Source organism: Lathamus discolor, chromosome 15 (assembly GCF_037157495.1).
Source record: "Lathamus discolor isolate bLatDis1 chromosome 15, bLatDis1.hap1, whole genome shotgun sequence".
NCBI classification, from domain to species: Eukaryota; Metazoa; Chordata; class Aves; order Psittaciformes; family Psittacidae; genus Lathamus; species Lathamus discolor.
Window position 1 is genome coordinate 8,384,987 of NC_088898.1, and position 26,038 is coordinate 8,411,024.

The 26,038-nt window shown below is 44.2% G+C and overlaps 1 protein-coding gene across 2 annotated transcripts in view; it reads right to left on the reverse strand.

Annotated features, from left to right (window-relative positions):
- Positions 1-26,038, reverse strand: part of PAPPA (pappalysin 1) — a 181,638-nt gene that overhangs the window by 132,957 nt on the left and 22,643 nt on the right. For both annotated transcript variants that reach the window (XM_065695845.1, XM_065695844.1), the window contains exon 2: positions 21,838-22,906. In XM_065695845.1, the coding sequence (XP_065551917.1) occupies positions 21,838-22,906 (1,069 nt within the window). The remainder of the gene's footprint in view (positions 1-21,837; positions 22,907-26,038) is intronic.

The window sequence follows — 26,038 nt, forward strand, 5'->3', positions numbered from 1 at the left end:
CATAGAGACACAGGAAAACAGAGCTGGAAAGGGTGCCTGGAGACCATCGCTACCAGACTCCATCCCAAGACAAGGGCATCTCTACGTCACGCCAAACAACTTGCTGTCTAGCTCATACTTAAGACCACACATGACAAGGACTCTGCCACTGCACCAGCAACCTGCAGCCCATGTTTCAATACCTTTACAGTCAGAAGTTTTACTGAAGGTCTACCTGAATCTTTTTCTTCTGCAACAGATGCACATGAGTATTTAGAATTATAGAATCAATCAGGCTGGAAAAGACCTTAAAGACCATAAGGTCCAACCCTTACCCCAGCACTGCCAAGGCCACCACTAACCCATGGCACTAAGGGTCTCGTCTACACAGTTTGTGAGCACTTGCAGGGACAGTGATTCTAGCACTGCCCTGGGCAGCCTGTTTATGCCATTCCCTATAGAAAGGGACATTAAATGACTCCTCTACCTTATTTTTCAGCCTCTCCACACTGGTTGTGTTTTTAAGACCTCTAGTTGTTTCTGATGCTCTCATCTGCGCTCTCAACATCTTTCTCAAAGCCAGATCAGCAAAAGAGGACACAGCCCTCAAGCTGAGAGTTTATCAGTGCCATGTAACAGTACCTTTGTCCTGGCTGTCGCCTACAACCCGACATAAAGCACACAGCACAGATTTCAGACCTCACAAACATTCCTAATACTCATTCTTCTTTTTTTTTTCTTACCTAAAGTGCTACAGGTTTATCAAAAACCTGAAAAAAGGGCAATCTCCAAACCCTCTTCAGCAGTGGATTTGCAATAAAACTTTTGTCTGACCTAATGTTAAATATCTGCCTTTGCTGGCAAATTTAATTTTGCTCATTTCAGACAGATTGCCATAAATCATGTGAAGCAGGAAGCGTGCCTCATCTACATTTAGTTTAGCGTTAATTTAAGACACTGGTGTAAGTGTAGTAAAAGTCATGATAATTTATTGATAAAGGTATAAATCTTTCAGTGATTGGGACAGAGCCTGAAATAGAACGGAGCCAGAATATTACAAGTGAAAGGCTTCAGGTCCCAATTTAGATCCAGATCACTGCCTGTGTTCACACTGAAATCCAACTGTGTAACTGTAATTCCGACCGCATCCAAACCAGGCAGTCAGTAGGTCATGTCCACAAGCATAAATTGCAAGCACTGTCAGCACATGTAGGCTTGGCAGCTTTTAAACCATTCTGGTTTATCCACTGCAACAAAATGTCCTAGTCTACAGCCCCAAAATCTGATCTCCTGTTACAAGAAAGGAGGAATGCTTTGGCAAAGGAAAAACTTAATAATGATAAGGATCCAAGAGAAGACACTTAGGATGAGTGTTCAAATATACACCCGGCTTCCTGGGTATGCTTGGAAGCTTTGGCTGAACGCTGTGTCACTCTCTGGGACACTGTGAATGCATTCGGGTTAGTTGGTTAAAGCTGGATGAGGGTTTTCTACACCAGAGGCAGGTCCTGTAGTTAAGGCTGACATTAAGCAACCAAACAAAACCACACATGGCTACAGAAGGCTGGGTGTTCAGTGATCCTAGGATGCCATCTTTTCCAAGCCCTACCATTATGCTGCTGATTCAGGCTTTACTCACCTAGGACAAGAAATTATATATATATATATATATATATATATATATATATAAAAGAAAAATAGAAAGAAAAGTTTTACTGTGTAAAATATGGGAATCATTTGGGCTTGGCTTTTCTTTATCCTGCAACAGAGACTGACAGCAGCTTCTTGGTGTAAAGCAGGGAATTTTTACAATCATCAAATCATCAGTTTCATTCCATTTGCTTTGTAATGCTGGCTTTCCAGCAAGACAGTCCTAGACATAAGCACATTTCTACTATAACATTCTACACTCTAAATCTATAGGACTGGAAGGAAAAAAGAACATTCCATACGTAAACTGTTTGCTACTTAGGTCTAAAAATTGGTATTATCGTTTATAGAACCCTCATGGCACACCCCTGTTTGGTCATATCTGAATTTCTAATGAAAGACTGCTAATCATGGAGTCACAGAATGGTTTGGGACATTAAATCTCATCCAGTTCCAATCCGCTGCCATGGCCAGGGATACCTTCCACTAGAGCAGGTTGCCCCAAGCCCCATCCAACCTGGTATCCAACCTAACAAAGGATGAAGCTTTATTTGATGCAATTACTTACAGATAACTTCTGGGTGTTGTAAATGCAACAGCTACTTAATAAGCTGAACTGCATCAACAGCTTGGAATAAAGCTGATGGTTGGGCTTCTCCAAGCCTAGCTGCGGGTCCTCTTTCGGTTTGGTTCATGTGAGCTTGAACTTCGAGCCAAGTTCTGTTCTCACTGGGCTGCACACAAGTATCGGTGCTGACTGTGATGCATTTGCTCCAGTGTAAATCTAGAGTCAGAGCAAAATTTGATTCTCAAAGTGCAGCTTCAGGTTCAAATCCAAAATCTCAAAGGAAACCTCAGTTGAAACGACCAATTTTTGCCCAATTTCTGGCCAACGCAACTTGCTTTTTTAAGCAGGGAGGCGGGTTTCCTCAGATCTCCACACGGATTCTCTCAAAGGTTTGTAAATCCTTGCCAAATCCTTCACAAACCTGGGCTGAGATTCAGAAATACAGTGAAACCAGATTCTTTTTTCCCCGGCACTTTTGCTGCTGGTTCTGGCCAGGATAAGAAAGAACAGAGGCTGAGGGAAAAAGAATGGGGAACAAGATGATGCAAACCTCTTCAAATGTCACACGTGTTCTGCCTGAGCTCTGGGCAACAATCTGAGGAGGCTGTTAATATACAGAAAATTATCTGTTCCCTCTCTCCCTTGATCCTCCCAGGGATTAATGCCCACTTTTTATACCAGAGACCCCACCTTTATATACCCTTTAGGAGATTTATGGAGAGCTGCAGTGCTGCAGACCATAAATACGTGAGCATTGAACCTTCTCCCTTTGCAAGGCCTACGTCCAAGAGCGGAGCAACACTTGAGATCACTCGTGCAACAAGAACTGAAAAGCCCTGTTTCCTCACACAACCATTAAAGATAATTAAGCAAACCAACTACAGAGAGCTAGAAAAAGATCTGCTGGCTGGCCAACATGCAGGAAGGAGAAGGAAAACAAAGGGAAAGCCTTGGCAAGGAGAATTGTGATCGTACTGTACAATTAACTTCTGAGACAGTGAGTAGGATTAAAGAACGGAACATTTCAAGAAGCATCTCTTTCAAGCAGCAAAGCATTATGAAGCATAGATGCACATTTCACAGGCCTTTGAAATCAGCAACACTGACAGGTTTATTTGTTTTGTCTCTTTTTCTTTCTTTTACTACTTTGGGATTTTTTTCTCTCTCTCCTTTTCAAGACTAGAGCCAAATGACCCATGAGAAATGTACTGTAATTTGTCTCTTATCCATCCCTCATCTCCATCTGATATTCCCTCTGCCCTGGTTACCCTGATGTTTTTCCAGACTCTACAGGCTGAACCATTGTAACAAGGAGAAAAGTCAAATGATAAAGAACGAAGAGGCGTAAGGATACTTTCAGGAACCCGTTCAGTTAAAACAGATTCCCTTTCCCATTTTAGGAAAACCTCTTTTGGCTGCAGAAAACCTCACTCACGTAGACATAAGAATTTAAGTCAGTATAGGAAGGTGTGTGTGTGTGTATATATTATATATATATATATATATATATTTAGGCTATTTTAACCATTGGTTATACTGCTTGGCACTTTCACAGTGTTTCCCCTTTGGGCCTCAAAATGCTTCCTAAACATGAAGAGAGAAATTCCACTCTGGTCAAAGCCCTGACACAAGCCCTCTGCACTGCTCCAAACCCTGTCCGAGGGCTTAAGTGATACTAAAGTGGAACAAGAACCCTTGCACTGGGCCTCCTCTCAAGACTTTTCACCATGACTGAAGATGCCATGAAATAGAGAAATGGAATAATTTTCCTTGTCTTCTGAATGGGAAAACTGAGGTAAAGAACTGCAGCAATTTGTCCAAAGTAACAAAATCATTCCGTGTGACAGCAAGGATTAGAAACTTGATCTCTTGAGCCTATATCCTGTGATAACAAGGATCATCTTTCTTCTACATAAGCAGTGGGTTGTGTTGCTGATCCTTTAACTGGTGGCTCCTCGTCATATTTTACAAGCCTTCACTCATATTTTATAATCATTTACTCATATTTTACACTCATTTACTCTTATTTTACAATCTCCAGAAAAGGCCTGAAGATCTCCTGCTCAGCAGACGAAAAGCCAGAGCTCCCTACAGTGAGAAGCTGGTTCTTCCTGAATCCTTCAGCTTCACTCTTCCTGAAGACAATGCACCACACTCACTTCAGAAACAGATTTTCCTGTGGAACCAGGGCTCTCCTTTCCATTCTAATATTTGGCATTTACATACCACCTCTCATGCCAAAGCTTCCAAGAACAACCAACAGATACGTGCGTAGCACACTGCGCAACAGTTCAAGTAAAGGACATTTTGGTTTCAGTCACCAGAACAAACCTGATTTTTTTAAGGAAAAGCAGGAATGCAGCCTGTCATCACTCCCTTGAATCAGGTCAAGAGTTAGGTAGAGCCTCTGTTAATCAGGCTGGAAGCTGGAGATCAAGAGGAAGCTTGAGGCTTTGACACAGAGTTTTCTTTAATTATAGGAGTAGCTCACAGCAACTCTCTATATTAAAGCTGTCTAACAATTTCCACTGCTAATATTCAACTCCAGCCTTTCTCATCTCCATCCTAGTGGCTAAGGGGTCAGACTTGCGGTCACACTTGCAGCCTGCCCAAACTAGTGCCTTGCTGTCAAGGTTTGGGGTGCTTCTGGAGCATTTGAAGTGCTTTTTGTCCCTTCTTTAGAGCCCATGGACAGCATGGAATTACCTGCATGGATACTGCTCTGCCCTGGGCTCCATCCACCTGCCCTATCTGCAGGCAGGATGGGTCAGGACCCTGCCTGGGTGAGCTCTGCTGGGTCACCTACCATGGGAACACCTGGGATTTTTAGGGAGCAAAACATAGGTCAGGGTAGGGAGCACTGTGTCCTTGTGCTCGCAGTTAGGTTGCAGTTACCCATAGCTCCTGCAGAAGGGTCCCTGTTGGGGTGTGCAGCTGGGACTTTAAGGGGCTGGTCCTTCAGCATCTTCCCTAATCAACACACAGTGAAAAAATGCAGGATGAAAAAAGGAACAAGATCAAATTCTTCACTCCTTTCATCTCACTTTTTGACATTAATCCTCCCTGCACATAAACCCCGTGCCACGGAGTGAGATATACATTGCCATTGGAATGAAGAGCGACTTGGAATCAGGCCGACATCAGCAAAAAGAATAAAATCATATACAACCACAAAGGACCTCGCATGTTTATTACAGACACTTTTGGAGTTGATGGGCCAAAATAACCACTTCAAGTATGCATCTTGCAAAACATCACTTGTGCTTTGGAGATGCCGCTTCTTTTCTGGTTTTGTTTTTACAACTCATAGACTTTCAAATCTCATTTCTTAACCTCCTGGCAGGGCTGTGCAGAAAGCTGGTCCTGCTGCAGTGGGCAGATCATCAGTGCCTTATGGTTAGGATAATCCCAATTTTCCTCTTTTCTGAGAAAGAAATGAAAATCTGGTTCAAATGCTTGAAATTTCCTTTTCTTTCATTTTATGCAGGAAAGGGTAGGAGACACCAAAGTGAGATCACAGAGAACATAGTCTGGTGATGGAGGCTTCAATTCAAGGAAACCGAGAAAAGCTTGTGCCCTGGCACTAAAAGCCTCACATTTCTAAAGTTCATGAGAGTTTTTCTCCCTGTTACTACAAAGGATTAATATAGAGCTGGTTTGTTTTCAGGGGTATTGATGGATCATACTAATAAGTCTTCAACAGTGAAGTCCTGAACAGGTTTTTCAAGGAAGGAAAGAAAATGGAATAGTCAGATCCAAAAAAACACTATATATTACGAGATCTACAAAAGCCGCTTTCTCTTGTTCTTTCCCAGCAGTGAAGAGATTACGAGGAAACAGAAAACATCAGCCGCTGAAACAGAAATACCAGATAAGAACATTCAGCTTTGAAGTTCCCAGAAACACCAACACACCTGCAATGAAAACAGTTCAGTGTTGCAGAAAGGAAATACTGTGGATAGTGTATTTTCTAAATAATAATAAAAATAATTATAATTATTACCATTATTATTATTATATTCCTATTCGTTAGGAAGACAGAAATAAAGGAAAAGAAAGAGCAGGAACATGGACTTTGTAGATAGGACTTTGTCAGGCAAGTACTGCTGGGACATGAAACGCAGTAGCAGTGGCTGTAACAGATCCTGTTTTCACAACTCCTGACAGCAAAATCCTGCCCCTCACTTCTCTCTCTGGAACCAGAAACAAGCAGCAGGAGGAAAGATGTGAACGTGCCTTTTCCAAACACTCAAGAACTTTCAGACTTTCTGGGTTTAAAATCTGTGCAGGACCTGCAACTTCTAGATACAAGCTAAAGCAAATACCATTGCACATGTGTGCTCTGAGAGTGGGCATGTCTTGAACTGAGGGATGTATCAAGCAGAAGTAGTCCTCTATTCCTTAAATAAAGGATGGAAGAACATTTGGGTTGCCTCACATATGGATCTGCTAACACGTGTACCAGAAAACAGGCACTATCAGTCCAAAACATAAGGCTGATTGTAAGCATTCCCTGGAGGACACGTTTCCCAAGACCCTACAAAATTGGACTGGCAGCTTATGAAACGTACAATCCTGATCCAGCATGTAACAGTAAACTATAGGAAATCATACCCATATATTTGGCCTTCAGACACAAGTGCAGAAATTGCCTGTTTTGGCACCACAAGCCTGTGGATCCACTTGAATCAAACACAGACCCTCCAGCAAAGGGCTCCAAGAATGCAAAGATCTGTTCCCCATTGTGGAATACTAACACAAGAGGGGGAAAACTCTAATTTTCCTTTATGGCAAATCTCTTGACCAACTTCTGTCATGAGTACGACTGCTATAGACACATCATGCAGTTCAATTTCCCCTTAACATTTGCACCCTCTGCCACTCTGATTTGCATCGCTCTACCACACATCGACTTTCGCTCCAGTTTGCTGCAGTGATTTATTGGTAACAGGTCACTAACAACTACTACAGGCCTTAAGATCTCGATGACTACAAAACCAGCTTTGCAAAGGATTCAGCAAAAATTGCAGGTTGTCATTTTTGCCCAGTCTCCCACAGATAGACCCCAAATTATAGAAACCCACATTCATAAAACACACTCGAATGTGAAATGTCTTGCAGCTCTCTGTCAAAGACAGAGGAGGGCTGTTATGAATTCCCTCACTTCCACAACTCCTCTGCTGCCGGCTCAAGTACATCTCAAGAACTTTACAAAACCTGACACTGCGCCGTATTCAATTGTGGGGGAAGAGAAGGTGTCCTGGAACCACCTCCTGGATTAATTCCCCCTGATGGCTTTCTAGATCAAAACCTGGAAGTGCTTCAGGTATTGTTCCCAGATGGATAAAATACAAACTCTGTGTCTGATCTAGATGATGATAGCTAAAGGTTTGAGCCTGCATTTTAAAGGCATTCTGAAGCAAAAACACATGAATACATCTGTCCCCAGAAGTAAAACCATTAGAGGAGATCTGAGTGTATGAGAAGGAAGCCAGGAACTATGAGCCCTTTTCTGAATCCAACTGGGTGCAGGGGGTGGAAATCAAACAGCACAGATTTCTTCAGGCAAACTGGGAGAAACACTCTGATGTGTCTGACGGAAGCATTTTACTCTGTGTTTGGAAGTTTATCATGACCGATCAATTCTGGAAGAATTAGTGAGTGAGTTCTGGTTTTTGGCACTGACACAGTCGTGGTAAAAAGGCTGGAGGCAAAAGGGAAGTAATTTTCATAATGCTGTGAACTGTTGCCATCAGTCCTTACCCAAAACATTTCTTCTACTTACTCTAGTGCAGTGCTGTTCTGCAGGAGCTTTCCTCTTAGCTGTTGCCCTTCGTCTCGGGAAGGCTCTCGACCTCACTCGTGCTCTGGATGTAGAGATCCAAGCCAAAACCCAAAGTCTTTGGGAGTTCAATCTTTCTACGGACTTCAAAGAGCTTGGGATATGTAACTTACTCCAGACAGAAAGCATAACATACGTTTGGAACATTATATACGTAAAAATAGAAAAGATTGAATGACCGGTAAGGAATGCAGTGATGGGGAAACCTGGTGTAAACCGGGCATGGCATTTACATACCTATTTTCAGCCTCTAACCTAGGTGCTCTGAATCCTACTGGAAGCACCTACCTTTTCCCCAGCAATTATAAAGACTTAAAGATGTAATTCTCTAAATCATGCCTACGCTGTGTGTCTATACCTGCTGTGAGCAGATGGCATGGCTGTTCCCCTGAGGAACTGAGCAACGACTACAAATAACCAATGCTTATCCTCAGCACGTAGTGCAATAACAACATCAAGACTACACATTTGGGGAGGAATCAGCAGCTCTCAGAATTAGCCTTTAACAGAAAGCAAGTCAAAAGTGAAGGCAAAATAAAACCCCAAGAACAAATATATTCAGGTATTTTGAACAATAAAATGTTGTGATTTTCTTAATACTTCTCATGCCTATGTTTGTCTCCATTTGTGTTTGCTGAGGCTGAAGACAGGAATAGAGCATCACCAAGCTCGTGGAAATCAGAAGATCACAGAAAAATGCTGTTTTGTAATTGTTCTCAACCAGTTCTGCAAACCTAAGCAGTTCAGTTGGTCTGGAAACATTTCCATCCTCTCTTGATGCTCACATGAAGCAAACCAAGCTCTAGCCTTTTTGACATCTGCCCACGTTCTCTAAAGGAGTGTAGCATATTTCTGTATTTACTTAGAACTTTTCACCAGTTAATCTCTCCCTGTCTCATTCCTAATGAAACAAAACAAATAAATGAATAGAGGAAGCATGAAACAGCTTCAGCAGAGCTTTTCAAAGGGGATTTTGATAACCACATGCTACTGACAGTCAGTGGGTCTTGACTTGGGAATATAACCCCCTTTGTGCCTTTGGAAGGTGCACAAGAGTGTGGATGTTTACAGTGATGGGTCTATTAAGTGATATCATCTGGATTTTATGTTATTTAATCGATGTCTGAGCTTTGGCTGCAGAAGAACCTTCAATTGACACACTCCTTTCTGCTCAATGCTCCGTATCCCTAACTGCAGAACATAATCTTACATCTTCTTTGAAACACAAATATACTTTGTGAGTCTGACACGGGCACAAGCCTCATTACATCATATCATGGAAATTAGAAATGAATCAATAAACAAAGAAGCAAACTCCTGATCGGCTCGTTCCTACCACACAATGTGGAATTCTTCACATTTTACCCCTAATCCCACGTCTGATCAACTGAAATGTCTTCAGGGTCAGGAATGCCTCCGCTTCCTTTTGGTATTTCTTTCACAGTCTAATCACATCTCAGAAAAAGCTGGTATTTTGTGCCTATGTGTCTTATCTTTATCCTTTGTGTAATCTGGGCTGTTTAGTGCTGAAGAAACAATTCAGCAACATACTTCATGCAATGGGGCAGATCCTTCATGGGGGAGAAATGCTGGCATGGCCCAAGTAAGGGATTAAATCCCCTTCTTGGCATCTTCATTTTTACTGTGTCTTTCGGTATAATTTTGACATGGAATTTTCCTGGCGTAAATCACACAGGTTTCCCTCTTCCCCTTCGCACCACGCTGCGCAGCTCTGTGTTTTGGTAAATCTCGTCTATTAATAGTTGCCCTCTGTGGCTATAAAAAAATACCTCAGTAGTCAAAAGCCAGCCCTTGCTAGGGAACAGCTGTGGATGCCTGAACGCACGCAGGACCCGGCATCCCAGAGCAAAGCCCTTTCTTGGCTCCATGTCAGAGCAAAGCGATTAAATAAGGCCATAGTCAAGCTAACGGAAAAGGAGCCCCTTCCCTGCAAGGGAGAGAGCCCCCGACTCCAGCGTTAGACTGGAGGAACATCAGGGTATTTCCATTTTCTCACTGACATTTTCTGGCTCCTTTTTTAACTCAGCAAACCCCCCTCCCGTGTCTTCCTCCCTCCATCCACCCTTCTGCCAAGTCCCAATAAAACCTTGCACTTAAAGAACTAGGACAAAGACGTCATCGACAGCGAGTATCAAAGGTCACGGGGTAGATTTGAAGGTCTGGTCTACTTTTTTTTTGGTTGTTGTTTGATGGATTTAACTGATTAAAGCGTTTCTGCTCTTCCTGTGCTTTCAGCAGCATCCTGGGTAACTCAGGGGAAATTCAAACCAACCAGCTGTGATCTGTATTACAAAGTCAAGGCTGGAAATACAACACAAGGATGTTGATGGGGCCATACTGGAAAGGGTGAAAGGAGAGGAATACGGTCTGCTAGTAAAGTGACAAAGTGCTTTTTAGTGAGAGAATGAGAAATATTCAGCTTAGCAGAGGACACAGTTCCTCATCATACCACTGCAGGGTACCAGCCCCATCAAAGAGAGACTGATCGGTGACAAAGTGCCTGGCTTCAGGCAGCAGGAATCCTTCCAGATTTCACTTTAAGTTTTCATCTGCATGGACTATAGCTCTTGATTATCAGGAATTGCTGAATTTCAGGGACTCCCATACAAAGTGTGGGATGCCACAGCCATCACAAGGGTCAGTAGGGAAACGGAATGGGAGCATCAAGTCCTCTGGAAACCAGGCTCGGGCTCCTGCACTTACAGCACACCAGGTCTGAGGCTGTACTTTCAAAGCCAACAGCACATAACTTCAACACACTTCAAACTTCCCTAGGGACATTTCACAAAGTCTCTTTGCAAAGATGATAGGAAGGATTTGAGAAATCAAGTCTTGTGCTAGGGACACTAACTACCACTTATAGAAAAGTTTGGGTTGGAAGGCACCCTCAAAGGTCATCTAGTCCAGACCCCTGCAATGAGCAGGGACATTTTCCGCTAGAAGTCCTCACTTCTCCCTGAAGTCCTCAATTTAGTGACACAACAAGGTTACAGTCTAAGAAGTAAACCTATTCCATAGTACCTATTGGCACTCAAAGGATGTGTTTTGAGGCAGCAGAAAGAATGTTGTTCTGCAAATCCCTGCAGCTGAACCACCCTCACACAAACCGGTGGTGACACCTCTTTTCAATGTCTGAGACCAAAAGTATTGTTAAAAGCATGGCAGGTAACTGCCACTGCTGTCATTCCAAACCAGCTGTTTCCACTATTTTACTATCACTGATGCAACCCAACAAGTGTCAACAGCAAACACGGGCTGCTTCTGCAATTATGGAATGAACGGCAATAACGCATTTCACAACAAACAGCTCACACATATCAGTGGCCATCACCAGATCCTTAACTACAATCTACGTGAGATGTTCTATGTTGCGTGCAGCCCAGAAAGCCAATCGTATCTTGGGCTGCATCCAAAGGAGCATGGCCGGCAGATCAAGGGAGGTGATTGTGCCCCTCTGCTCTGGTGAGACCCCCCTTTGCAGTCCTGCATCCAGCTCTGGAGTCCTCAGTACAGGAAAGACATGGACCTGTTTGAGAGGGTCCAGAGGAGGCCACAAAAATGATCAGAGGGGCAGAACACGTCTGCTACGAGGAATGGCTGAGAGAGCTGGGGTTGTTCATCCTGGAGAAGAGTCTGGAGAGAGCTTACTGCAGACTTGCAGTGCTTAAAAGGGGACTATAAGATGAGGAGAGACTTTTTAGCAGGGCCTGTTGCGGCAGAACACAGGGTGATGGTTTTAAACTAAAAGAGGGAAATTCACGCTGGATGTGAGGAAGAAATTCTTTACAATGAGGGTGGTAAAACCCTGGCACAGGTTGCCCAGAGAGATGGTGGATGCCCCATCCCTGGAGACATTCAAGGTTGGGATGGATGTGGTTCTGGGCAACCTGATCTAGCCAAAGATGTCCCTGTTCATCAAAGGGGATTGGACCAGGTGACTCTTGAATGTCCCATCCAACCCAAACCATTGATGATTCTGATTCAAAGGTTTGCTATAAACTACTCAAACATCTGGGTACCTCCTAAAGTAATTGGTCTGCAGGGTGCAGGTTTTATCATCTTTTTCACTGCGGTGGATTGGCCACAAGAGTCTTTAAGAGAGTGGTGCAAAAAAACCTGCTGAAACTTGTACTCCTGAAGAATTTCAGAAAGATCAAATTAGGCCCCAAACTCTGATCTTGGTTTCAGTGGAGGCCCTGTTTTAGCAGGGGTCCTTCTACCAGAGTCCCTCCTTTAAAAGCCAAAGGAAATTAAAACTGAAAAACAGCACTGGGGGAAAGTGAAGTGTGTGCTTCAAACTCACACATGCCAGGAAATTCAGAGTTAAAGGTGAAACTCCACCCAGAAGAACTCCATAACGGAGATACTTCAGCGAACAAACATAATGTGTTCTGAAATAGAGAGACCCAGTAGGGTGCACTAGGTATGGAGTTTCAGCCTTCACTCCAAATTTCCTGGCTTTTGGGAGGCTTATTAGAGTTTCATACCCCAAGCATTTAAGTAGTCCAAGAAGTTTCCTCAGCACAGCTTACGCTGATCCTTTTGGAAGCTGAGAACAAGCACTCCGATGCTGTAGCTACCCATCCATTATTAATGAACCTGAAAACACTTTCTTGCAAATTTATGGTAATTTGGAGCTCTGAAATGATGTGATAACTGGGTAGTTTCTGTTAAGTTACCCAGAGAAACTCCAAAATTGGAAATCTACTCTGAACAAAACTGAAGGACAGGGTTTCATTGACCCCAGCAGAACACGAGCTCCTAATCTTCCTCCACACTATGTGTGGCAAGTAACTCTGCTTCAGCCCAGGCTGCAAGCAAGGAAACTCAGAATTGCTTTTGACAGTAGCGGTTTGGATTCCTGATCTAAACACTCTACGAGGCTGTGGGATGGGGATATATCCATCTTATTCCTCAATGGATCTGGCTCTAAGGATTAAAAACGAGAATCAGCATCATGATTTTCTATAACAAAGCTTTGATGAATACCTTGCAAGTGTTGAAGTGGTTACAGAGTATCTCAGGAATCCTAAAAGGTCTGTTGTGAGGCTCCACATCATTGCATTTCATGATAGCTGTAAGGGAATTATAACCAGCAACTCTCTGTAGCCCCTCTAATCACCCACACCCTTCATCCTTCTCCAACAGGCACAGAGAGAAAGTTTTATGACTATCTGATGATGGGTGTCTTGACATAGACTATCTGATGATTTCAGTGGGTGTCCTGACAAATAGCTAACAGAGAAGATATCACACGTACTTTGAAATTGGCCTCATCAATCACTCTACACAAGTGTATCTTAGTGGTGGACAGCTGCAAAAGTGATGGGACAGCTCCACACTTTCCTGATGCTGGGGTGTCAGGAACAACGAATGATTCTCACTGCAGTTAAAAGAAGATAAATTGAGATATGCACTTCTTGGGTTTCCCCTCGCCCTGACCTGTGGAGAGGAGGGAGCCCACACTGAACGGAGAAGCTATTTTGGGGTAAGAAGGAAGACAGAATAGGGAGGAGGAAAACCAGGACTTGAAACACCAGGAACTGGTTCCAAATAAGTCCAAACATGTGGCAAATAGACACACATTACACTGTACTGTTGACTACAGATCTAGCTCTGCATCCTTTCTCCTTCCATCTTTCCATCACCTTTCTATTTACTTCATCTCCTGTTCTCACTCTGTTCCAGCTATCACATTTGAACATACATACATACATACACCAATCCCTGACATACATTCTTCACGCTCTGAAATCCCCCAACAGACCAACAAACTTAAAAAAGACTGCAAAAAAATCACAAGCAACGATTTCTTAGGAGAAATCACTTTTTTTATCAAATCAACTGATTGATTTGGAGAAAAGAATTTCCAGGCTCGTAAACCCTTCTTTATATTATTCTTATGTTTTTCCGTAACACTATTAATTGCCTTAAGAGAAGATATTCCTCCTGCTGCTGAAACTTGCCTTACTTGTAAGCTTCAGCTCTCTCAGCTACATCAAGAACATCATCGCCCTGAAAATCATAGCACTGGCACACTAACACCTTTGTTGGCTACATGGATGGTGGGATGGAGCACCCTCAGCAAGTCTGCCAATGACACTAAGCTGTGTGGTATGGTTGACACATTGGAGGGAAGGGATGGGATCCAGGGGGATCTGGACAGGCTGGAGAGATGGGTCAGTGCAAACCTCATGGAGTTCAAGAAGGCCAAGTTCAAGGTCCTACACACCTGGACTGGGGCAACCCCAGACAAAACTACAGGCTGGGCAGAGACTGGACGGAGCAGCCTTGAAGAGAAAGACTTGGGGGTGCTGGGTGAGGAGAACCTCCCTATGACCCGGCTTCAGTGCGCACTTGAGCCCAGAACCACCCCCGTGTGCTGGGCTGCACCCTCAGAGCGTGAGCAGCAGCTCAGAGAGGGGACCCTGCACCTCTGCTGCTCTCTGGGAAGACCCCCTTGCAGCCCTGATCCAGCTCTGGGGCAGCAGCACAAAAGCTGTGCCCCTTGTGCTGTTGCTCCACAAGATGTGGAGCTCTTGAAGTGAGCTCAGAGGAGGCCATGGAGATGCTGCGAGGGCTGGAGCAGCTCTGCTCTGGAGCCAGGCTAAGAGAGCTGGGCTGGGGCAGCCTGGACAAGAGAAGGCTCCTGAAGGGGAGACCTGAGAGCAGCTCCAGTGCCTGAAGGGGCTGCAGGAAACCTGGAGAGGGGCTTGGGACAAGGGCCTGTAGGGACAGGCCAAGGGGAATGGCTTGAACCTGCCCGAGGGGAGACTGAGCTGAGCTCTTAGGCAGAAGCTCTTCCCTGGGAGGGTGCTGAGGCGCTGGCACAGGGTGCCCAGAGAAGCTGTGGCTGCCCCATCCCTGGCAGTGCTCAAGGCCAGGTTGGACACAGGGGCTTGGAGCAAGCTGCTCCAGTGGAAGGGGTCCCTGCCTGTGGCAGGGGTTGGAACTGGATGAGCTTTGAGGTCGCTTCCGACATAAATCATTCTACAAGTCTGTGACTATTATCTGCTGCTTCTGTTCAGAACTTGCATCTCTTTCCAGTCTTTCCATCACATATACTGAGGCTGCAGGCAAATCCTCTGTGGCATAAAGGTATTTTTCTACCCAAAAAAATATAACCTACTTATAAAAACTGCTATTTTCTGAGTAATCACACTTTTGGGTTGTCTTTCTCCCCCAGCATTAAGTTCACAGATACCGGGCAAAGGCATAGCTGCTAGGCCAGCGTTCATGCCTCTGTTCACATTGACATTTTCAGCTGTGACTATATAAAGAAAATTCACCTTATCATCCTCACCCCTTCTCCTGATCCCTGTGAACCCACTATGTGAAGGCACCAGTAATGCTGAGGGTTTGAAGTGTGGCTGCACAGAGCAAACTCCCCCAGGATGTAGCACAAGGCAGCACCATCTCAGCTGAAAGATTTCTGTACATTTCCACTGGCAGCAATAGCGAAGGGATCGTTAGGAAAAAACCCAACCAACTGAAGTACTGTTTGCCCAAATCCAGCAATCCACGTGAGAGGCAAAGTCAAATGCATCACGTTCATGGATGATGGAAATGGAACATGGTGGAGGTGGCTGTCCTGTATTTCCCTGAGGGGCAGCTATTGCTTGAAAGAACTGAACTCAGATTCCTATCAGAAAAGAGGCCTCCAAGAATGGGAATGGCAAAGGCAAGTGCTGCACCTGGTTAAAGTACCCTGTGCTTTGCATCCTTCTCTATGTGAAAGGTCCAACCTCCCGAATTTACTTTACAGAAGGTTTTAGATGGAACAAGCTGCTGTAGCTGCAGGTGTCCCTGCCTGTGACAGGGGGTTGGAACTGGATGAGCCTTAAGGTCCCTACCAACCCGAAACAGTCTGGGATTCTGTGATGTTAATGAAAAACACAAAGGGTACCTCACACCCACCGCTGAAGAGAGGCTGAACACAAACAGATGCAGGAGAAACCCAGGGTGATTAATGCAAGGCCCCACAGCACTTGGAAGATGCGTGTCGGACACAATCAAACTGTGGGTCTGTGTGTGAGACCTATATATATAGGTCTCACACTGTATATAGGTGTACATACAGACCTACATATATATATGCATGCCTTCAAATATGTATATATATCTGAACTGATCAGCAACGAGAAGAAAACCACTTATACACCCTCCTTCTTTTCAGGCCATGGGAGGGGATGAGCTCCACCTGAATCTGAGAAGAGGTTGAGCATTACTGGGGCGGCTGATCCTAGAGGATGCAGCACTGCAGAGCTCTGAGGGGCAAATTCAGACACTGTGCTTGCAGACCTTCACTGTGGGGTGCATTAGCACCAGGGAGTATAATAAGACTTTAATCTATTGTCTCCTACAAGGACTCTTAATGATCTCCAATAGTTTGCTCAATAGATTTTATAGGCTGTCTTCATTCCAAGCATCCTGCAGTTTGACCAGACAGTGATATTTCTATATAATGGATAATGCCCATGAAAGAAACCATGAGTCCTATGAGTCTTGGCAAAAAAATGTTCCTTGAAGAAAAAGTACTGTTGGAAAAGATGACTGTGGGTCAAGCTAAAGTGAGCAAAATCTAACTGTTTCTAGGATTTGCATCCTGTACATAGAAATAGTTTCTTTAGTACCTAAGTCCTGTCTCTAGACTTATAAACGTCAGTTGCTAGCATGGGAACAGATGCAATTCCTCCCAGCTGATTAACATCCCTGACATCTGGAATAGAGGACAGAATAAACAGAGAGAACAGAGGATTTCCTGTTGGGACATGGCTTTTGGGTGACAACTACCAAGAGACAGCAGCTCTGTTCTTGAGAGTGATACTCTCCACCTTCTCAACAGCCCTGGGGCTGGTAATTAAAGAACTGGGCATTTAATGCTGAATCCCTAGACAAAAAGTCAGGTATTTGCTGTATGTCTGCCTGATACCTGTATGAATGCAGGATCCTTGATGTCAAGAGCTACACAATGGTCTCTTCGAGGCAGGGGATTAAGTTCTCAAGCTCCCTGAATTGAAGAGCTTTGATGAATTTCTTCTGTTCTTTTTAGTGTTTAGGATTAGGTGGAAATTAGCCTTTTATTAGGAACCAAGGAGTATTTCTTAGAACTCTTCTAACTCCTGGCAAAGGGCATGAAGTACGCCTCCCTCCTCCAGAGTAAGTTGACCATATTTTGTAAAGAAGCCTCATGAAAAGACTTCCAGTGGAAAAGAAGGATAAAGAATAAGAGGCTGATCTGATCAGAAATCCCATGGGGGAGCCCTGAAGTGCAGCCACAGACCTAGGCTGTGGATTAGCCAGCTACCTCCTTCTAATGCTATTGCTGTGGTCCATGCGGCAGAGCATAGTGTGCTCTTCATATGGGGCTCTGCCATACTTATTGCTGGTCAAAACCACATGGAGATTTCTACAGATCGTTCAAGCACGCATTCAGAGTCTAATTACATATACCTGCAATGTGCCAGTGCCCTTAATCTTGAGCAAGCTACTGTGACACAACACTAAGCTCTGCTTGACTGCACAATACAGGTGCTGGAAAAGGCCAGGGAGAAGGGTGGGATCAGCAGGGCACTGGACACTCCAGCACCCTGGCTTGCGGTCACCCTTGCATTTGCAGTCAGGTGCTGCAAAACAGACTCTGGAGCTTGTACAGCTCATCTCTGCCCCTTGTTTGGGCAGAACCGGTGGGCTGTAGGAGCCTTCAGGGCACACATGTGGATGTTGAGAAAACCTGTCCCCAGGGTCACTTCTTCTGAGGGGACTTCCAGCAAGTATTCAGTAGGTTGTATGAATCAAGGGAGTCTGAAGGCTCCAGTAGCTTTTACTGCTTCAGGAATTTCATCAGCGTTTTCCTAAGAAGGCTTCAAGGGGAATGCTTTCTTATCTGCCCATGCGATCCTGTGGTGTAGCCTGATGTGCAAGCCCAATACTACATAAAAGGAAGGGCTCAGTTAACCATAGTATGGTGCAAGAACTTGCCACATCAAATAGCACTTACAGAGCATGATTTCCTATGATCATTTGCTGTTTGTTTCAAGTTTTTCTGAAAAGGAGCCATGGTAGGTGTCATGAGCTCAAAATCTTCCCTATTTTGTAAGCAGCAATATCCCAAACAACACAGGGAATGTGTCTTTGTGGCAAGTGGTGTTTATCCTTGCTCCTTCCCTTTGTATTGGGCCAGACTGTATGATCTTAGCATGTTCTAATTTCCCAGAATTGCAGAAATAAAGAAAAGCTGGACAATATTTGCAAATCTTGTGCTGGGACTAAATACATTTTGTCCCACTCTCATGAAATTAATAAAAAGAAGTGAGGCAGATATTCTTGGATAAAGCCTGCTGTGTTGGCTAATGCTAACCAGTCCTTTGTTTTTTCCCTGTAGGCTAATAAAAAAGAGGACAGATGATCTGGTTGGTACCACAATGTTTATTGCTGAGCAGCTCTGGGAGCAGAGTCCCCATCTACCAGCATTGTCCCTCTGGCAAACTTCTTTTTGCCATAGTATTTCAATCTCTATGCTTCAACATCCCCACTACCTATGGCACAGGATCTTGGCTCTTTAGAGGAAGATGTTTCTGGAGAGGTGCCAGGAGTTGGAAGCAAACAAACGAAAAACCCATTCCTGCTGCTGGAATTCCAGCTCTAAAGCCACCACAGTTGTACCACAGTCACAAGAGTGACTGAATGACACCATCCAAGTGCCCGAGCACTTTGTTCAAGGTGCCAAAAGGATTACAAGAAACTTACAAAGCAGATCAAAGTTGTCTTGAAATGGTCCCAGTGATCTCACATCTGTGGTTGCACTTAGCCAAGGAGCATCCACAGAGTTTGTTGTAACGAGACTCGTAACAACTTTGTCCCAGGATGGAAGCTTGGGACTGAGACAGTCAGAAGAAGAAAAGGGACTGGAAACAGACACATCTTCTTTTGGGGATGAAGAGGCACTTAACAGGGTTCCTGCTTATAATGGCATTAGTCAACCATCAGCACTTTTTGGTTGGTTCCAAGGGACAAAAGTATTACGGGAATAACTGCTGCATGGTGAAGAGCTGGCTAAAACTCCTGACATAAGGATGTAGAAGGAGCAAACCCCAGTAGCATCTGACTGCCTCCCCTGTACCAAGGAAGACTGTGAAGAGCCTTTATAGCACAAAGCTCAGGAAGCATTTTATTGGTACCATTTCGTCTTTCTCTCCTCCCCCTTTCCTCACCAGTTGGAAGGCTACTTCTCTTTCTTCTGCTATTGTTAGACTGAACTTTGGCAGAGGAAGTACCTGGAATTAGATGTGAGCTCTCAGTGGCTGTGGAGATGCCTTCATTGATGTGGTGCAAGGCCTGCACTAGAGGGGACTGAGGACTGTTTGCCAATGAAAGTGATGACAAAAGGGGCTGGTGATGCAAAATGGGCCCAGATGGTGCCAACTGAGTCACAGATTTTGACTTAGTCACTAACTGGCATGCTAATCTCTCTCAGGGAATGATGCTGAGGGCAATACCAAAGCCAAACACGGGGTTTGAATCCTCACTCTTTAGTCGATGAAGGGTTTGCTGCCAAAGCCACTGCCCCAAACCTGTATTTGTTAGCCTAAATACTTCAGCCTTACAAACCTCATGGCTAAGCCCACAGGACTAAGTGCTCTATTTTGCCATACTGAGTGCAACACCCATCAGAGTGGTGGGTATAAGCTCAGTCTAAGCATATCAGCCACCAAGTAAACTCTCCGGAGAGATGGAATGTCTTCTATTGGCCTTCTTGTTTTCATAGACAAGATGTTGATCATAGCCAGTGATCAACAGTGCATTACAATGTCTGTACAAAGACAAATAAATGAAATCTAACTGGTGCAAAAAAGTCTGTGGAGGACCTATGGATTTTCACAGGCTCTGCACTTTGGAAGAGGACCTTCAGGCCTCCCTCACTGATCACAGACAAAAAGAGATGCTTCTCAAGCCAAAAAGAACATGTAGAAGATCTGTGAGCTCAAAGCCATGAAATGCAAAGGCTCCAGGAAAGTTCAGAGAGGTTGGGTGCCTCCAAAATGAACACGCAACTGCCTATGAAAAGCAACTATTGCATTAATGTAACTTCAGATTTGGGATCTAAATTTCTTGCTTGGGCTTCTGCAAGTACAATCTGCGCATCAAAAAGGAAAAAAAGGCTTCATTTGAAATAGAAACATCTCTGAGCATCAGAATAGCATTAAGGCACAGTCTTAAATCTGCCAACTAAAATTTACAAGACTTTTCTAGTTTCATTTTGTATGGGTATTATGCTGGTCACAGAACAAGTGATAAAAAGGAACTATCATATTAAAAATAATGTATTTTGCTAAAAATTGTCATAGCTGTTAGAACTAACACCTCGACTTCTCAGAACTCCAGTGTTAAAACAATCCAATTTGCATTATGCCTTTGATGATATTTGCTTCGTTGTGTTCCTCTCCAGTTGAACAGTATTAAGAGATTGGTATTTTTCCTTCTGATATTTTCAATCATTAGCATTTCAAGTATTTCCTCATGTGAGCTCTGTTCTCTGGAAGCTCACTGAAGTCATGCTGAGCTATAAGGAGTTTTTCAAAAACAACCTCATTGGAGTTAAAAACAAAAATGGAAAGGAAACATTTCTTAGCAGCTTAATTATGTGTATTTAAAGCTCCAGTAGAGCTGATAATGTTGTGTTCTCTCTATGGAGGAAGTTGCAAAGATAGCCTGAATTGCTGTAATGGAAGGGATTCCAGAACAGCTCACACTTCCTCTCTTAACCTGAGCTTTAGTGTTGACAACACAGGTTATTCTGACCATCTAGAGGTTTTTCGCCATGACTGCATGAATTGCCCTACAAAAACTGTAACATGGGATGCAGACAACAGATTCTCAGCTTTAACCTTCATCTTCTGTGTGTTTATATTTCTAAGTCCTTCACAGCAAACACTTTTTTCCTTAAACAAACTAACTCTTATCTAAAGATGACCAAAAGCAAGTTGGAGTAATTGTAGGTACGTGGTACTCAACTGACGCAAGTTACTCGAGGATGTCCCTCTTCAAACTACAACACAGTTTTAGCTGAGGATCTCAGGATTTTCTAAGCTCACATCCACCCACAGAAAGTTGCCCTGCCATTTGCAATGAAGCGGCACTAACCCAATTTTCATCTGTATAACAAGAGGCACAGAAGAGCTCAATGTGTGCGACAGCACTACCAGGAACCTGGTATCCACCTCCCTCCTCACAGCCCGCAGACTCAGCTGTCTCGCCATAGCAGTGCTTACAGAAAACAGTACTCAGAGCATCAAGGATACAGAGTAACCTACCTGCCTTCAAAGAAGTCCCAGAGAATTAAAGTCTACCTGAGAGGATTTATGTTCTGTTCCATGCCTGAAGGGATCTTCCCTCTCCAAATACACATGAGCTTTGTATGACATGCAATTCCCACTGCTAAGAGTCTGCAGTTAAACTGTGCAATGCTACAATACACTGCTCAGAACCAACAGCGAATGGGTCAACCAAAGTTGGCTGCTTCAGTCTTCAGCACTGAACTTTCTTTAGCCTAGATGGAGAATACCAGCTCAACAGTTAAAATGCTGGTGAGACCATTACTGAGATTGCATTTGGATAACTATAATGTGAGCCAAACACTAAGAAAAAAACAAATGAAGTACAAACTCCAAAGCCTCTAATGGCAACAAAACAAGGTTTCAAAACCCAGCAGGCTGAACAATACCTGGACAGATAGTCACTAATATTATCATAAAATCTTGTTTAAGGAAGTGCCTACCTGTAAGGAGAATAAGGGTCAAAGCACGTCTTGGTGACTTCTGTTATCTCTGGGTTACAGCATTCCCCACCATCAAAGTTGTATCTCTCATAATTACAATCCATGTCACACACCCCATTCTGCTTCTTCTTGTTGAAGAGCGTGTGGCGCACGTGCCGGCAGTCCCCACCATCATACCCAGTCAAGGTGTGGTTGCACTCCGGATCACAGTTCTCGTCCCCGATCTTGATGATATCACAGTTGGCCAGGATGAGTCGGTGGCGAAGGGAAGAGTTCTTCACCTCCAGCACCTCCAGCTCCCAGGTGATGTTGTAGCGGCTGAAAGCCTCATTTAAATGCTGATGCTGGAACTCGATCTGCTGCTGGCTGACAGTGGGGTTCTGGTGTTTGTCATCGTAGAGGTTTACCACACGGTAGCGCACGATTTTGTTGCGGCGGAAGCTGGGGAGCTTGTTGTAGCTGGCAATTACATCTGTGTTGTCACAGACTGTCTGTCCACAGAGAGGAGGGTCTAGGCTGGTATCCAGCAAATAGCCATGGTGATAGCTGAACTTGCTCTGGGGGCTGCTGCCATCCTTCATGGGGGACCAGGTGTTTTTCACATTCAGTAAACTGTCTTGAAGAACTAGCTGAGGTAGAGGGGTGTCTTGTCTGTGAATTGCCTGGCCCATGTCCAATAAGATCTCCTTCTGAGACCGGGCTGTCCTCCAGAGACTGAAGTGTTCTACGTAACCCCGATAGTTCTGGTTCAGCGCATTTCCTCCAACCATGAGCACCTTGCACTTCAAGGTCAGAAGACTGAAGATGCTGCCCACTTGCTCTCCACTTGTGGCCACCTGGGCACCATTCACATAGAGTTTCATCAGCTGCCCATCATACGTGGCAGCCAGATGCACCCACTGGTTGGGGAGGTAGCTGCGATGTGCTGCAATGGTGGTTACTTTGCGAGCACGGTCCGTCTTCAGAGAGAAGAAATAGCGGGGGTCTCTATTCCCCTGGTCACTGACGGTGTTAATCCCCAGGACCCATCCTCGGTCACGGGAGGTGTAAGAACATTTGTCATATAGTCCTATGTGCCCCCAAAAAAGAAATATGAATCAATAAGGATGACAGGATAAAGAAATCAGTCTTTAAATTAGTTTATAAATAGCTATGTATATACACACTCACCTACATACATTAAAATGTTCATGTACAAGAAAGACAAAATCATCTAGTGCATGACTGTGGTACACTTGTTGTTACTTGTTGCATGTATAAATGGAATTCCCCTTTCCTGACCAAAGGCCAAACCTCTTCTGCAATTTCCTAACAGCAAAATGATGCTCTGTGCATTTGGTTCTTGCCTTCACTCAAGCCATACACCACTGGCTGAAAATAACAGCCTTGAGAAGCAGTGTTGATCTCACTCACACCTCCTACTACTGAACCCTGTATCTAATGAGGTCCAGAGGAGAAACAAGTACAAAAGCAAAGTACTGCAGCTCGAGAAACACTGAGCAGCTACAAGAACTGTGATAGGTTCAAGCATCCAAATCCTACAGAAAGTGAATGGGATGTGTTGAGGCTACCCTCAAATTCGTACCACATAAAAACCAGTGAGGAAGTGGCACACACTGGCATGCTGATGTGCTGAACATGGTATATACCACACCAGGAAAGGGCAAGGAACACGAATGGATGGACATCCACGTTCAGAAAGATTTCTGCCCCCTCACATACACACTTACTAACAACTTGGTGCGCCGCAGGGGATAAGCACTAATGATTTATCTTGCGGACAAAGTGTGGATCCACATCTAAAGCTCTCTCAACCTGCTTTCACACAGCTCCAAGCAGTGGGAAGAGCCCACTCCTCACTCTGGGACATGAGGTTTGGCAAGTTAAAGACATACATTTCCATCTTTCAGTTCTCAAAGGCCAAGGGCTGCAGGGACAGCCCTCAACCCAGAAAATCATCATTACAGCCTTCAGCACCAAACGGCCACTCTCCTATCAGCACATGGGAAACAATCCTTCCCCCAGGCCTCCACTTCCAAAAGCCTAACTGAAAATCATAAATCTCTGACCATTCAGTCCTCATGAAAAGACTAAATATCCCCTTACCTCACCCCTGCACCCTAACCCTCCCAGCACTACAACCAAATAACATCTTCTGCTTCTAAGTTGCTCAACAGCCATCTGTTAACAATCACTCATTAACAGTGCAGTCTTGTCTAGTATCAACAGAGCAAAGGTTACAGGAGCATTCACTGTATTTTTCCTCCCCTCTCCCAGCACCCACCTTCCCCCCTCTCTCCTCACACCCTTCCTCTCTCCTCCTCCTCCTCCTCCCCCTTTAAAAGTCTTCTGATGGGAAAGCTAGAGCATTTAAACAGGCCTTTTTTTTCTGCAGGCTGGTATTTTGCTAGGGACTCTGAGCTCCCCCTTTTCCTGTTGCCTTTGGAAGAGAGATCCCAGGGTTCGGAAGGTAATGTGTTTATTCATCTGTAGGGCGCACTCAGTTCAAAACCTTTGCAAGACCAGCCTCTAGTTTATGCTGCTACTTCTGATCACGAGAAAGGAGAGGAGGAGAACCAGGAAAGGAAAAAACGAATATGCTTAAAATAAAGAATGACATTTGCTGGGATGGATATTTACCCGAGAAATTCATGGTAGGAAAGCCAAAGTTACCAATGACCTTCTGGAGGCTGGTTTTTAAGTGGGTTTTGATTTTTCTGTATGGAATAAATACTTTCACAAAACATTCATTTTCAGATGTATGACAGCCCATAAAATTCTGCATTTTTATGAATCTCAGATGAAGGTATTGTCCAGTGTTGGTGGGTGGATAATGCTGCAGTGAATGAGAAGACAGCTGGCAAGACAAGTCCCTCTTCCAAAGAAGCAATAAAATAAGTTCTAAAAACCCCAACTTATCGTAGTAGACCGTTAGAGCTGGTCAGATATTTTGTAAGAGGGTTTGTGCCTGCCCAGAAATGCCAACATGGAGAGAGCAGAAAAAGTGATGCACAAATGGGCTAGCCCCAATAAATCTCCATGAGAATGTGTGAGCCTTCACTATGGCCAAAGGAGCACCAGGGACTCCTTTGGCTGTTCTGACTGCAAGCAGAGAAGGTTAACCCATCCCAGTCATGCTCCCCATCATCTCCTGCCACCTTCTCCCCACAGTGACCAAAGTCTCCAGGCCTGAGGACCAAAGAACAGCTGCACATGCAATAGCAGCTCCACCTGTAAGACATCCAAGATCCCTGCTGTTGGACGGATGGCTGGAAGCTCTGGAACATGCTTCTGGGGTTTCCAGGTCTAAGAAAGTCCACCATACAGTCTTTAGGGGTCAAGCTTTTTGGCTTTTTGTACTGACTGGGGCTAGGAATATTCCCCCAAAAGAGCTAATAAATAATTGTGGAATGGAAATTCAGTTTCCTAGCCAGCATTAAAGAACATCTTCCTCTCTCTCTGAAGTGCTGCATGATGCTAGTGATTGACCTTAGCTGAGCAGATGGAGCTGCTGGAGGAATACTACAGAATAGTAGCAATCCTCCCTTGCCTTTGAGCATTTAAACCCTGATGTGATGCAACGTGTCTTGAGTTTGGCTCAAACAGCTGCCATCAATTCAAGATTTACAAGGAGCCAAAGGAGGGCAGAGAAAGAAAAAACCCAGTGACAATAGGGACACCACTGAACACGCCAGTATGAAAGCTGCTCAACTAAAACAGTCTACTATTCCAGTTCCTTACATTTTCTAGTTTAGGGCAAAGGTCCTTGCTGAATCCATACACCACGTACAGTATTCTTTCCTCAAACTTTTACTGTTACAGACAACCAACTCTTGATGAAAAGACGGATTGAACACAATCCCTTCAACAGCAAGAGTTGTTTTATTCGTAAGAGAAAGGAAAAAGAATAAGAAAGTATAAGAAACCCACACTCCCTATAACTTGCAAGTTGTACCAGTTCTTTTGCTCATATGCTATACCTACTTTCCCAGCCCTCCACTTACTTTTTGGCTTTAGACTAAGAATCCTCCGGCTAAGGGAGTGTCACTTTTCCGTTTTGTCCCCAGCACAATGAAACTCATTTCAGCTGGGACTTTGGATGTCATAACACAAGAATTTATTACTTCTTCTATGACAACTAATAAGGGCAAAGCCATTGGAAGAGGGACATGTGAAATAATTGCCAGAACTTCTGAAAACT